At 47.3% G+C, this 13,207-nt stretch overlaps 4 protein-coding genes across 4 annotated transcripts; 3 read left to right on the top strand and 1 right to left on the bottom strand.

Moving 5' to 3' along the window:
• Positions 1–162: 162 nt before the first annotated feature.
• I303_108680 (uncharacterized protein) lies at positions 163–3,013 on the bottom strand (the record flags this gene model as incomplete). Its single annotated transcript, XM_065969891.1, has 16 exons — positions 163–189; positions 289–403; positions 618–711; positions 758–789; positions 895–938; positions 1,033–1,130; positions 1,207–1,312; positions 1,392–1,406; positions 1,531–1,688; positions 1,771–1,937; positions 2,058–2,246; positions 2,315–2,325; positions 2,389–2,546; positions 2,653–2,752; positions 2,844–2,948; positions 3,005–3,013. The coding sequence occupies 16 exons, from the start codon at positions 3,011–3,013 to the stop codon at positions 163–165; spliced, it is 1,428 nt and encodes a 475-aa protein (XP_065825963.1).
• Positions 3,014–3,765: 752 nt separating this feature from the next.
• On the top strand, positions 3,766–7,078 carry I303_108681 (uncharacterized protein; the record flags this gene model as incomplete). Its single annotated transcript, XM_065969892.1, has 15 exons — positions 3,766–3,793; positions 3,919–4,044; positions 4,140–4,286; positions 4,342–4,431; positions 4,504–4,637; positions 4,706–4,972; positions 5,030–5,166; positions 5,260–5,424; positions 5,495–5,654; positions 5,716–5,807; positions 5,869–6,025; positions 6,078–6,182; positions 6,256–6,541; positions 6,639–6,795; positions 6,865–7,078. The coding sequence occupies 15 exons, from the start codon at positions 3,766–3,768 to the stop codon at positions 7,076–7,078; spliced, it is 2,265 nt and encodes a 754-aa protein (XP_065825964.1).
• Positions 7,079–7,515: 437 nt separating this feature from the next.
• Positions 7,516–9,391, top strand: I303_108682 (uncharacterized protein; the record flags this gene model as incomplete). Its single annotated transcript, XM_018410267.1, has 4 exons — positions 7,516–7,610; positions 7,743–7,783; positions 7,967–8,100; positions 8,192–9,391. 4 exons carry the CDS (start codon positions 7,516–7,518, stop codon positions 9,389–9,391), a joined length of 1,470 nt encoding a protein of 489 aa, XP_018260076.1.
• Positions 9,392–10,009: 618 nt separating this feature from the next.
• I303_108683 (uncharacterized protein) lies at positions 10,010–13,004 on the top strand (the record flags this gene model as incomplete). Its single annotated transcript, XM_065969893.1, has 13 exons — positions 10,010–10,189; positions 10,288–10,319; positions 10,395–10,917; positions 10,988–11,095; positions 11,186–11,338; positions 11,389–11,429; positions 11,501–11,849; positions 11,921–11,972; positions 12,026–12,118; positions 12,184–12,207; positions 12,257–12,413; positions 12,505–12,755; positions 12,832–13,004. The coding sequence occupies 13 exons, from the start codon at positions 10,010–10,012 to the stop codon at positions 13,002–13,004; spliced, it is 2,136 nt and encodes a 711-aa protein (XP_065825965.1).
• Positions 13,005–13,207: the final 203 nt, after the last annotated feature.

Consider the following 13,207-nt stretch of genomic DNA (forward strand, 5'->3'; position numbering starts at 1 on the left):
ATGGAGAAGAGGTGTGGATACAAGGCAGAGACAAGCATATGACCGAATTGAACTCCATCGCTGTCCAGTATTGTAAATGCATTGTACAATGCTGTATAAAGCGAATTACCGGGCAAGCCTCGCGCGTAACACCGAAACTTATATAGTACAGACATACTCCCTCTAACGCGAGACATTATCTTTGAAGAACTATACAAGGCCTCAAGCGCATCAACGCTTGACTTCCTCTCCTTACGGACGCCTACCATGATATCACAATGGGAAAGGGAACGAATCGCACAGACGCACCTTCATCAGAGTTCTCGCTGAGTCCTTCGGAGTCCTTTCGAACGTCTCGTAATTGACATACACACTACCGAAACGAGGTATCAATCCTGAAGCCCATTCGAAATTATCCATGAATCTTGATTTGGCGATACGTCAATACGTCAGCACATTCCTTTGCAGAACAAGTTCTCGTGGAGCATTCATAGCATCGCTCCGGACTCACGACCAGCTGAACACAGATTACGATTAGTTCACATTCATTTCATATAGACAGAAGGAACGATTGAGCGAAATACGAATCGAATTGAGAATATGACGAGATGAGGGGATTGAAAAAGCGAAGGGCTCACCCGAAATACGACCTGACGTCTACACCATCTTTCTCTACTGCATCTTTTAGCGCTTGAGTATATCCTTGGTAGTATTTGACTCTTCCTTCATCGTCTAAATTGACCGGACCAGAGATTATCAGCATCCCAGTCTGGCTGACTTGGTACTCGTACAGCGTGATACCTACGAATACTATAGTGCATCAGGCAATATCAGCTCAATGCCAAAAATTGCAGAGAGAGACAAGTAAGGTGTTATCTCAATCTGGTTGTGAGGAAGTGAGGAGGGTCGACTTACGCATCGTCAACACTTAATAGACTTTCTCCTTTGATCGACCATCCCTAAAGACCAAATGCGCTCATCAGCATTTTGTATCATGCCATACCGTATCACACTCCTGAATTTACTGTGCTGAGGTTAGAGCGCCAAACTCACATTCTCCGTCATGTATATTGGTTTTTTGTATCGCTGATGAATGTAATTCAACAATTTCCTGAATCCCCAAGGAACGTCTCGGAGCCAGCCAAGTTGGGCTATTTTCAACCTCACATCAATCATCGTGCATCCACAATGTCAACGTCGACATGGAAAGCAAAGTTTGGCTCTTACATGGCGGACCAATCATGCTTCCATCCGGTTTTTCGAAACCCATAGTAGTGAATCCCGCAAATTCGTCATCTGATTCCTTCGCTTTGATCGTGTTCGTCGTGTAAGTCTGAACAACCGTACCACGAGCTAATATTAGCGGACACCATTATGGGAGAACGCTCGATTCGTCTAAACTGCGCACTCACGTTACATCCGTAGAACTGTCAGTAGTGTAATGTACACGCAAATCACCTCAAGCTTCAGCACCAGCATTCTCAACACCCAGATTACACCAATCTTCCTGCTGTGAAAAATTGAGCCACCAGCTTGGAGTGGTTGACTCACCTCGGAGCTATCTTTCAGAAGAGCTAATTCTACCTTTGTGAATTCAGGTAATCTATCTCCCAAGATATCTATCATACTTTGAGGGTATTTGCCCAGGTATATCGGATCTGCGAACCACCCAAGCGCGAAATCCATCTTTCGCTGAGCAGCCTCGATGTCTGTTCATTCAACAAAGCATGATCAGTCTGTTCATACGAGTCGTTTGTTGAGCTCAGTAGATGGGACACAGCCCTGACTCACTTTCTGGTGAGTCATCGTATGGTTCCGTCCAATCTCCATTGAGGGTGATCCCGATCATACCCCCTTGAGTGGATTTGTATTTCTCGATATACAGCTTAGCGGCCGATGCATGGGCGATCAAGAGGTTATGTCCTACGATCCAAGGTTCGGTATTTGATACGTGTCCACTATATCGACAAACAAAAAAAAGAGATTAGCCTTTTTGAAGATCTTGAAGGAGGAGCAATCGAGATAGATCCGGATAGGCGAGATTTGAGCCAATCCTGATTTGAGTTTACTTTACTTACGGTGCAAATTGACCAACACCATGACCCAGAACAGCGGTACACCAAGGTTCGTTGAAAGTTAACCAATGTTTGACCCGATCGCCGAATAAGTCGAAGCACATTTTGGCGTAATGCCTGTAGTCTTCTACGATCTTTTCTTTGTCTAGCCATCCGCCGTATCGCTTAGAAAGCTCTAATGGCAGATCCCAGCTGTGTCCATTATAAGCCGTTCAGCATCATCCTGTAGCGCAATCTGATTGACGGCGGTTACGACCCACTGGTATAATGTCTACAGCGCATCTTATCAGCTACATTTCACTAGATGCGTAATCGAAAAATGGTAGGAGCTCACAACGAAAGGCACGAGTCCATTCTTCAAGCACTCGTCAATGAGATCATTGTAGAAGTCCACGCCCTTTTGGTTCACGGGATCATCTTTACCGCCTAGAGGAATGAGACGGGGCCATGAGATTGAAAATCGATATGCATTCGCTCCTAGAGACTTCATCACTGCCAAGGAAAAGACCAAGAAGGATTAACCTGGATCCCAGCATGCGATCCGTGAAAGATGAAGAACGAAGAACGGAGAGATTCGAGGAGTTGGAGCTGTACTCACTCGCTACATCCTCTTTGTACATGGCTAAGTGATTACAAGTTTTCTTGACGTGAGATCCATCTCGGATCTTATCAGGTTGATCGCAGAATTCGTCCCATATCTGAAAAGTCAAATCATGTCATATCATTCAATCAGCAATCCTGAATTATGGTTCTCAACATTTACCGTGTGTTTGTAGATGGACCACTTACAGAATCACCTCTTCCTGATTCCTTCTCTGATTCTGCTCCGCCCCCCTCAATCTGCGCTGCTGCAGTCGCGAAGCCGTACAAGAAGTCTCTCGGCAAGGCAGTGGTCTGTAGGTGCATGATTCAGCATCAACACACAACGAGCATCAGTGAAATCGACTTACAATAGTCATCTCGAATAAAGTCTCTTGTGTCAGGAAGTGAGTTATCGGTCAAAGTCACAGTATAGCGTAGAGATGCAGCAGAAGATAAGTTTCAAGGTATACATACACCTTCTTCATCTTCTGTAGGCGTACATAAGTATATGTGTACACTTATATGCTCATCATTGACACAAGCAGCAAGCTTTCGCCCACATTCACTTTTGCTCTGCAGCAATGTACACTGTATACATCGAACGGTCCATTTTGATGATCTACGGTTCATTCGGCTAATTTAATCATATCTCATCTTCGGCAAGAACGGAGATTTACCAGCGGCGAGCGGTCGGTTCTCGGCATGTATAGCAACCGTTCAAGATTCAACCGCAGCATGTGCGTAGGCAGCGACATGTCGACTCGATAGATGGCCTCGTGCATACACGCACACACACCTATGATATGGTTCCAAGCCAAGGACGTTGAGAAAGACGTTCCTAAGAGAGGGTCACATAATATTACATAATCTGGCGATCGTGTCATGCTATGCTTGTTAACCTGAAACGCGTCCTGAGCTCATCTATGGTTGGCGGCGATGTCCGTGTTTGGCTTTGTCACTGTGTCACTGTATCATTGTATCACTCCCACATGACCTCATTCAACAACCAGCATACAGCTTACAGAATTCATCGCACCCTTTCCTCTCATACAACATAATCTACCTTTATCCTCCTCAAGGTCATTGAGATCAGTACTGATTCAGCCGTATTGGTGACTCTCACTGCACGATGCCTCTCAAGGATCTTCTGAAGAAGCGTGAGTACCTATTTGACCCTTCATCAGAGGAAAAGCGACGAGGTCGCACGACCCGCTTTCTTCGGATCACCTCGCATTACACATGATTCCCTAAATGGCGGTACTCATTATTGCGCGACTCATAGGCTTCACGCAAGCTATACAATCGATACCCCCTCCAGCATGGAAGATTCTCATCACGGACGATCATTCTCAGGCAATACTCGATACCGTGTACAAGAACTTCGATATCTTACAGCAGAATGTGACCTGTAAGTTGAAACCCTTTCATCTTGACTCGACAAGCTAGCAGCCTACATGATTATCACGCTCTGATCTTCGCTGAGCACCATGATCCGACAATTAGCCGTCGAACCACTTCATTCTGCCCGACCGCCAATGTCGGTGGACGCCATATATCTCTTGACGCCGACAGCTCAGAACGTTGATCGAATATTGGCGGACTTCAATGGGCGGAGAACGTATAATTCAGCTCACTTGTATTTCATAGACGGTGAGTCAGTCAAGCATCTCTGTGCGAGCTTCCGCCTGATCTCATGATCTCGCAGGAATTGATGATAGATTAGCCCAGAAATTGACGGATGGATTACAAGGCGGAGTATTGAGGGCTTTCGTGGAATTGTACTGTAATGTCTGGGGTAAGCAATCTTTCTCCGTGTCTCTCGCTCTCTTTCTCTCTCTTGGTCGTTGGTGCTGATTCCCTCGAACAGCAATCGAAGACAGAGTGTTCTCGCTGAAAAGCCCTGGATCATTCTTCACGATGTTCGGGCCATTGGGAGGTGCTGCTTCGGCCGATCTGGCTATAGAAGCCTTCGAAGACGATGTCAAAGTGGCTGGGCGATCTGTGAGCAATGAATGACTCTCTTTGGGGTGATGGTCTAATGCTTACTACATCACTCAATATCTTTTCAGATACTGAACTTCCTAGCGACGATAGACGAATCCCCTTATATACGGTACTATCAGCCCCATCATCATTCACCTCTTGGTCCTCTAGCTGCACAGCAACAAGCCTCGGCACCCGTCCAACAGCAAGCGCCGCAGTCATTGAGGTGGCGATCAGCTATGGGCGGAGCACCTAAGACGCCCGAGATAGTGGGCGAACATCTCAGTAAGAAGATAGCGGGGCAGCTGCAGATGGATTTAGACGAGTACCTGACGAATAACCCGGAATTCCCTGTAGGTCAATCAAACAAGCATTTCTACTTCCAACTGAAGCTGACATGACGAACGTAGCCCGCGAGTGGACGACCTAAAGGTGTCTTATTTGTTGTGGATCGGTCGATGGACCCAGCCGCGCCGTTGTTACACGAATTCTGGTATCAGGCTATGGTGAATGATTTGCTCAAGATAGATGACGGGGTGAAATATCGGTGAGTCTGGCTTCTACTGCTCACGCTACAATGTCAAATCCTGCAGGGTTATATGCTTTTGTTCGTGAGCTCGCTTACACGCGCTCGACACAGATACAAGTACACGAACACGATAGGGGGTACAGAGGACAAGGTAGCGGATCTCAATGAGACAGATCCCGTTTGGTGCTCTGTCCGACATCTTCACATGAAAGACGCTATAGATACGCTCATGACGGATTTCGGGAAATTTGCGCAGGAACATGCTGGTTTCAGCGGGTGAGTGCGAGCTATGGATAGGGTACTTTGCATGACAACCAACAAATCGGCTGATATCAGAGGACCACAGGGGAGGAAACGTGAACTTGAACGACCTGAAAGACATGCTGGCGTCGCTGCCGCAATTCCAGACTCAGCGAGAACAATTTTCTTTGCATCTTGACATGGCTCAAGAATGCATGTCGTTATTTGAGAAGAAAAAGTTGTCTCTTGTAGCAAATGTCGAACAGGTGAGCTGTCGTGCGAAGATTCCCCACGACGCGTGGTAGCTCAATTTGAATGGGTGAGTAGTGCTGCGCGACTGGATATACTTCGGAGGGAAAGACGCCCAAAACCTTGGTTGAGGAGATGGTGCCGCTGCTAGACGACCGGGTCAATATCACGTAAGCCGACAAGCAATACCTCGCAGGCGCAGAACAGGCAGCTGATGTGATTTTCACTCAGATCGCTGGACAAGGTGCGAATCATGGCATTATACATCCTCTTTAGGGATGGGGTGGCGGATGAAGATAGACGGAGACTATATCAACATGCTAGATTGAGTATATCAGAGCAAGATATGGTCAATAACTTGATACATCTAGGAGTCAAGGTGATAAAGGTCAGCTCGAATTCGTAGATCCACCTCATGAATCAGCTGACTTGTTTTGTAGGATTCGAGCCGATCAAATAAGTCGAGGATCAAGCAAAAACCGACGAATCAGGAAGGAGAATATGAATTATCGAGGTATAAACCTATCGTTCAAATGGTATTAGAAGTAAGTCTTCCCCACATCCACCTCCGTTCAATTTAGACAAAAGCAGCAGACTCTGATCATTATGATCATACAGGATCAGACATCATCGCGGCTTGATCAGTCTTCTTTCCCGTACATCAAAGATGCTCCTGCCGAAGCATCGGGTTCGCTGCGAGGCGGAAACTCTTTAGCTCCGCCCTCATCTCAGTCGGGCTCTCTTCGTTCGGCAAGGCCTACGTGGCACAAAGCTCCGTCAGCGCGTATGAACAACACAGAAGGAAAACAACGGTTGATCATCTTCATCGCGGGTGGAATGACGTACAGTGAGATGAGGTGCGCTTATACGGTGGGACAAGCTTTAGGCAAGGATATTTATATCGGTAAGTCTATAATCCCACCAAGGTCACCGATCGCCATCGTGGCACCAAGATTGTGCCTAGTATGCTACATTGCCGTGTGCTGACTTGTCTACACCAGGCTCGACGCACGTCTTGACTCCTGAAACATTCACCCAACAAATGAGAGCTCTGGGCAGAGGCGGTATTGGAGCGAACCCTCCAGGTGGATTCCAGCCGCATCCACAAGGTCCAAATAGACCCCATAGATCGCCTGGTCAACCTACAACGTATCAAAAGTGAGTACCACTAATTAGAAATATCTCTTGTACGTATAGATTCTAGCTTACAGGTGATCGAACCTGCAGTATACTAGATTTCAGACACTGGACTATACCTGTCGGCCCACCCATTATACCGCCCCCACAGCAGCCGCAATCCAACTTACTACAACAGCCTAAACTACAACATCAGTCTTCTTTTGCCAGCTCGTTGAATGACTCGATGGGTAATTTGAGTCTGAATAACGGTAAAGATGGGGAGAAGAAGAAAAAGAAGAAGTTGTTCGGGATGAAGATTTAAGCTCCTGCATACGTGTTCGTGAAGTTGTAATTCATGTAATCATAAACGGTTTATCCACCTTAGCAGCAGGTTGCCTGTGACTCCATCGGCATCATATGAGATAGCTAGCATGGGGACAGACTCGCATTATTCGTAGCGAATACTTCATCCTCTTGTCGCAGAATGACTCCCGGATACGGTCAGTCGAGTGCAGGTTTCAGGCACGCATCCTGACCTCCACGCTCATTCTTCCATTCCTCCCCCTCCATCCGTACATCATCGCAACACTCGAAAGTATACATAGGAATCATCTAGCTGGCTACTTGCAACTCGACACTCGAAGCATCATTCCCCCGGAAGCTGTTCATTGTCCATCCTTCTCATCCCGTCCAGGTGACTATTTCTTCAACAGCGGGCGACCTGTCTCTCTTGGCCTAATATATCAACTGCTTTGTACCATGTCTCCTTCGCCCAAGCCTAAAGTCGAGCCTGAGGCATTGGCTCACAAAGGCCAGTCGCAATCACCTACACCTACTGTGTCAGAACTGGATCTGTGAGTCACACTTCCTGATTTACGATCCATTCGATCAAGATTGTGATGTATAATTTGCCCAAGCCCAAATTGAATGGAGCTGACTGTGATGTGTGATGTGTGATGTGTGATGTGTGATGTGTGCTTGAATAGGGAAGCAGCCTTATTACGGACTGTCATTGATGTTAGACCTAGTGAGTTGATCTGCTATGTGATGCTTGCTTTCAATTATGCTTGATACGATATCTATCTCGGTCTATCGCCTATCTCTCTGATTTGGCTTCGGATCCTTGTTTTCCTGGCCGTGTTTCTGTGCTTGTCTACGGACCAATACCAGAGATCTGATAGCTTGATAGCTGACCTACTCGTACGTATAGTCGGCAGACATAAACACCTGCTCATCATACAGATGCAGTCGTCGATGCAGAAACGTACGGGATTATGGATACCTGTCGAAGAGCTTTGGGCGAGGTTGGGTGGGTTATACGATTTAGAAGCATTGGACGATATGGTATGTGTACGCCTCTTGCAATTACGGATCGCGGTGCTGTTGACATGCTAGATGCATTGCATATGCTGATAAAAGCTATTACTCATGATAGTCTTCCGGATCTTCAATATCGTTACCTTCATCCCCCACGGCACTCTCTCCACTCTTACCTAAACCGCGTCCCCCTCCATCCCCGACCGCGCATTCACAACGATCCTCCTTATCTCCCTTATCAGACCTGTCCATTTCATCACCACGCAAGCCTAAAAATCAAGGAAACAAAATTGCAAAGGGTAAATCACAGCGCCCACCTGAGGCTCGATCATCAAAAGCGAAATCCAGAGCAACAACGCATCGTCGGGGTCGACACTCTTCCTACGAGCCCGAGGCTGAAGGGGAGATTGAGGATCACGATCATGATTCGAAACGTGATGGAACAGTCTCGAGATCAGCAAGGATCATAAATAGTGGTCATTTCAAGAGCACGTTTGATTTACCTTATTTCCGCCGCCAGAGCGAGAGCGGTAAGCCCAAAGAGCGTGCCGAGGATGATGATGAGGATGGGGAGGGAGAAGAGGACGAGGACGAGGAAAAGGATAAAGGAATGGATTTGAGGTTGAGTTATACTTCCGACAGAGAGGATGATGGGGCTTGGCAGGGAATCATATACCCTCGAGCTGAGGAAGAGGGCGCAGACAAGGAATGGGATGAGCTGAGGGGAAGGGCAGAGAACACTAAAACTAAACCTAAATCTAAATCTAAATCCAAATCTCCTACGAAAGCTCAGACTAAGAGAGGATCTAGGATTAAAGTTGAGATTGATGAGGGTGGTGATTCGGATAATGAAGACGAAGCGGACGAGGCTGAAGACGAAGACGAAGAAGAAGAAGAAGAAGAAGAAGACGAGGACGGGGACGAGGACGGGGAAGAGGATGAAGAGGGCGGTGAAGACGATGACGATGATCAGAATGGTGAAGAAGATGACGATGAAGAGGAGGAAGATGGAGGTGAAGGTGAAGATGAAGACGATGACGAAGAAGAGGATGAAGAAGTAGATTCCTCAGTGAAACGTAGACTCGGTCGATCCGGTCGACCGTCCAAGACCTCCCCAACGCCCAAACCCATACCCAAATCCAAATCCAAATCCGAGTCCAAATCCAAGGCCAAGGCCAAAGCAGCGAGTCGCACGCAAGCGGCAAAAAGGGATAAAGTCAGTGTGAGTGTGCCCACTCGACGTAAATCCGGGAGAGGCAAGAAAGAGGAGAGCGATAGTGGAGACGATAGGAGACGCAAGAGACGAAGGGGTGCATAAGAAAGCGGTAAATCCGTGACACTGTGCTCGGCGAAGTCCATCACGCGCACGCGAAGGTGAACATATAGTGTATGAGTAGCTTGGGTCGTGCGTTATGAGTATGCAATGAAGGAAAGTAGCTGGACATAGAGTTTGTAGATAGTTGTATGATGAAACATCATGTTCTTGCAGCTGCTGCGTTCGTTTGATCCAGCATATTCAGCATACAATCGATCGGAATACCGTCGAGGCCATGTAGATCAAGTAGAAAAGCATCTCATATTAGCGGAACCTTCATGGCAGATTCGGCGCTGGGAACACTGATTTTACATTCATGAGCCAGGCCGCTGAGCCATTGCGGCTGTACGGTATGCAGAGCTTATCAGAGGGATGTGATGGAAGCGATGCTATGTATTTCAACTCCCGGTTCTCAGGGAGAATGGGCTCGTTGCTATAAGCTGAGAAGGTCTCCAAATATCTTGTCACCACACGTTACGGAGTTTCCGTTGTAAAACATTGAATGTCCCATTTCAGGCACACATCCCGCCAGAGATAACAACAAAATTCGTCAGCTCAGCCCCATTCCTCTCAAAATTCTTAATCATCATACAAATGAAGACCATGCATCACATGAGAGAGATGTCTACTAGGCACGAAGGTTCGGTCAATGACAACGACAACGATCTTGATCCAAAACTTGGTACCGCGAAAGAGGAACGAGAGTCAAGCAAGAAGAGAAAGACAGGCCCGAATGAAAACAACGAAAGACCGCCGAGACGCGCACTGAGTTGTACGGAATGTAAGAGGAGGAAAACGAAAGTGAGTCTGCCCAATAATGAATGCCAGCGCTGATGTAGTAGTGCTCAGCACTGGGGAAGATACCCTGTGATTCGTGTGTCAAGAGAGGGAAGCCGCAGGACTGTAAATGGGAGGGGCTCACTCCAAACTTGTCAGTCATTCGAGTCTGAGACTAGCATTATCATTGTTATTGCGATCAGCTGACTGGACCTTGCCCCTGCAATAGTCTCTCGGATGACAACTATGACCACAAGCAGACCACTAAGGATCACTCGCTCAAATTTGTGTCCTCATCCACAACTACACCTCTACAAGAGGTAGATGCCCTCAGACGACAAGTCGACCGACTAGAGCAGCTCGTAAATACCCTTGCTACACGGACAAATTTGCTGCCCACTTCGACCCACCCTTCCGGACTCATCCCAATCTCGGCTCGCAATCATAATCGGCCATTCGGATCTTCTGATGATTTGGAATCAGCTGCGATCAGTCTAGAGCATTTCGTCGTTGGTCCAGGCGTACGACCAGGTCTCACAGAGTCTATCAACCCCGACGACAGTCTACATCATCAGCACTCTGGGTTATCATCACCGTCCCACCCGTCGAACTTTCCCTTGAAATCTCTGTTTACCACCTCTTCGATAGATCCGACTCTGTTAACTGCTTTACCTCAATTACTTCCAAACTCGCCAGTAGCTCAATACCTGGTAGAGTCCTTCATTGATGGTCCAATACACAAGACATGGCATGTGAGTAATTGATTTCTTTACATGCATACATCACATAAGTGGACACAATCCAGCTGATACCTACCATCAGGTGTTTGCCCAACAGGCGTTCCGCTCGACGTTGAGAGAATACGCTTTGGTCAGCTTAGACGACCTTGAAAAAATCTTGGATCCCGTATGGTTCGCAGTATACCTCATGGTGTGTTCCACATCCTACATCCATGCCTTCAGCTTCGTTGCTATTGAGACCACATCATCTCGATGACAGCTAATACCACTCGCTCGGTAGACTTTGGCATTCTCTATCAAGTTCGGCAGTCCTAACATCGATAACGTCCTTGGCTTTGAGCGCCATGCCTTGCCGTCCATCCTACAAAAAGCTAGTGTCAGGGTTCTGGAAGCGTCAGACTATCTCTCGAGGCCACAAATAGGACATATACAGGTGAGCCAAACCACTCAGAAACGTTAAACCAACTAACATACCTGTGGAAGGTATCGATCTTATACCTGGTCTTCCTCTTTGTGAGTTTCGTGTCCGTCAATGCAGATGGCTGACAACTCAGCATTTCGGACATTCCACGGAAGAATCGAGCATTGCCCTTAGACACCTCGACTCGGCCATCACGACTGCTCAATGGCTTGAGCTCGACACCGTGCGAGAAACCTTACCTCCAGCTCTGATGCATGATATCGCCCTTCAAGCTCTTGAGCCTGCGCACCAGGTCGAGATCTGCAAGCAGCTATATCATCTGTTGAACTTTATGGACGGGTCGATCTTTAAAAGAGCAGGATTATGGAGATTGGCGGCTGTCGGTGACTGGAATTTAGATCCACAAATGGCGCATAGTAAAGGAGATGGCGTTCTGCAACCAAAGAATCTGAATGATTTGGATTTCGATAACGGGGCAGATCCGGAGGAGCATCCCTACATGACGGAGGCTAGTATTTCCCGTGTAAGTGCGGACCGAACTTCGTCTTAGATTGATGATCTTGCGAAATTCCCCGGCTGACTATACTATTCTAGACCGGATCCGCTTTCGCAGGAATGATCCAAACCTATGAGACTCAACAAAATAGTAAGTCGAGCAAATCTCGCTTAGAGTTGGTTGCTGAACTCCTCTTGATTTAGATTACATGCCCTTTGAAAGGATGATGGCGTATAGCAAAGCATTGAAGAAATTGCTGAATCACATGCCGGATGCACCACATAGCTCTCACGGTTGTAAGTGTCCCATAACACGACTGAACGAATACCTGCCAAAAGACTGACGATCGATTTGGTGTTAGGGATGATGAACACGTTAGCTTGCAGTAAGCTTTGTCGACCTCTGCCCCACAGTACAAGCTGAACTTGGCGCAGGTATGCATTATAGATTAATCAAAATACATCGACCAACAATGATTAGGGGCTATGACGATGACGAGTGGAGATTCTCCACCTTGGCTGCTGTAGCTAGTGCGAGGAAGATATTGGATGTCCAGCAGACAATGGCTGCATGGCCGGAACTTCGACCTGGGTCAGTGGGATCTCCTGCCTGTCACATCTGTCTCTTGAATATCTATGTTCAGTGAAGATAGCATGCAGCTGACTGAAGAGGTAATGGACAGATTCATGATGCGCTGGATCATCGGTTCGGTCACCATCGTATCGATCGATTCACTATTACGCAAAATCAAAATCCCTCATATGAGGGATCAAGCGAATAGCATCTGTATCGGCACCTTCGCTCACTTGAAACCTGCTGTGACGGCGATCCTGGATACGGTGGATCACTTTGCCCATGAGCGGCAAGTCCCAAAAGAGGAATTGGACGTTGATGCGTTCTTCAGGCGTGTAAAAGATACGCTCACGCCTGATAGTGAGTCTGTAGACTGATCTGGCTCATGAAGACCCAAAAAAAGGGAAGCTGACATCGATGTTGATGTTGATGTAAGAACGAGAACCCGATGCTGCTCAGGCAATGCCATTCGTTCCGTCTTTGGATATAGATCAGTTCTTATCGAACTTCGACCAGGATCTCGGACAAGGCGGATCTGGTTTTGGGTCTGGATCTGGCTCTGGTGATGCGTCGCAAGAATGGATGAATGCAGATTGGGGCCTTATGTAAATGCCTCACGTCAGACCGAAACGCTGGGCTGAAGGGTTGACCTCGACACGCGCTCATCTGATGCATACATAACCTCGTAATGAGTTATATTATACGACATGTTGTACCATCGTATGACTTTTTAAACAGTCTCGGATCTGAGAGCCGTGAGGTGATAGTGGATCGCATCGGCTCCAGGGACTTGTCTTGTTGCCAAATACCGA

The sequence above is a fragment of the Kwoniella dejecticola genome, chromosome 11 (assembly GCF_000512565.2).
Source record: "Kwoniella dejecticola CBS 10117 chromosome 11, complete sequence".
NCBI lineage: Eukaryota > Fungi > Basidiomycota > Tremellomycetes > Tremellales > Cryptococcaceae > Kwoniella > Kwoniella dejecticola.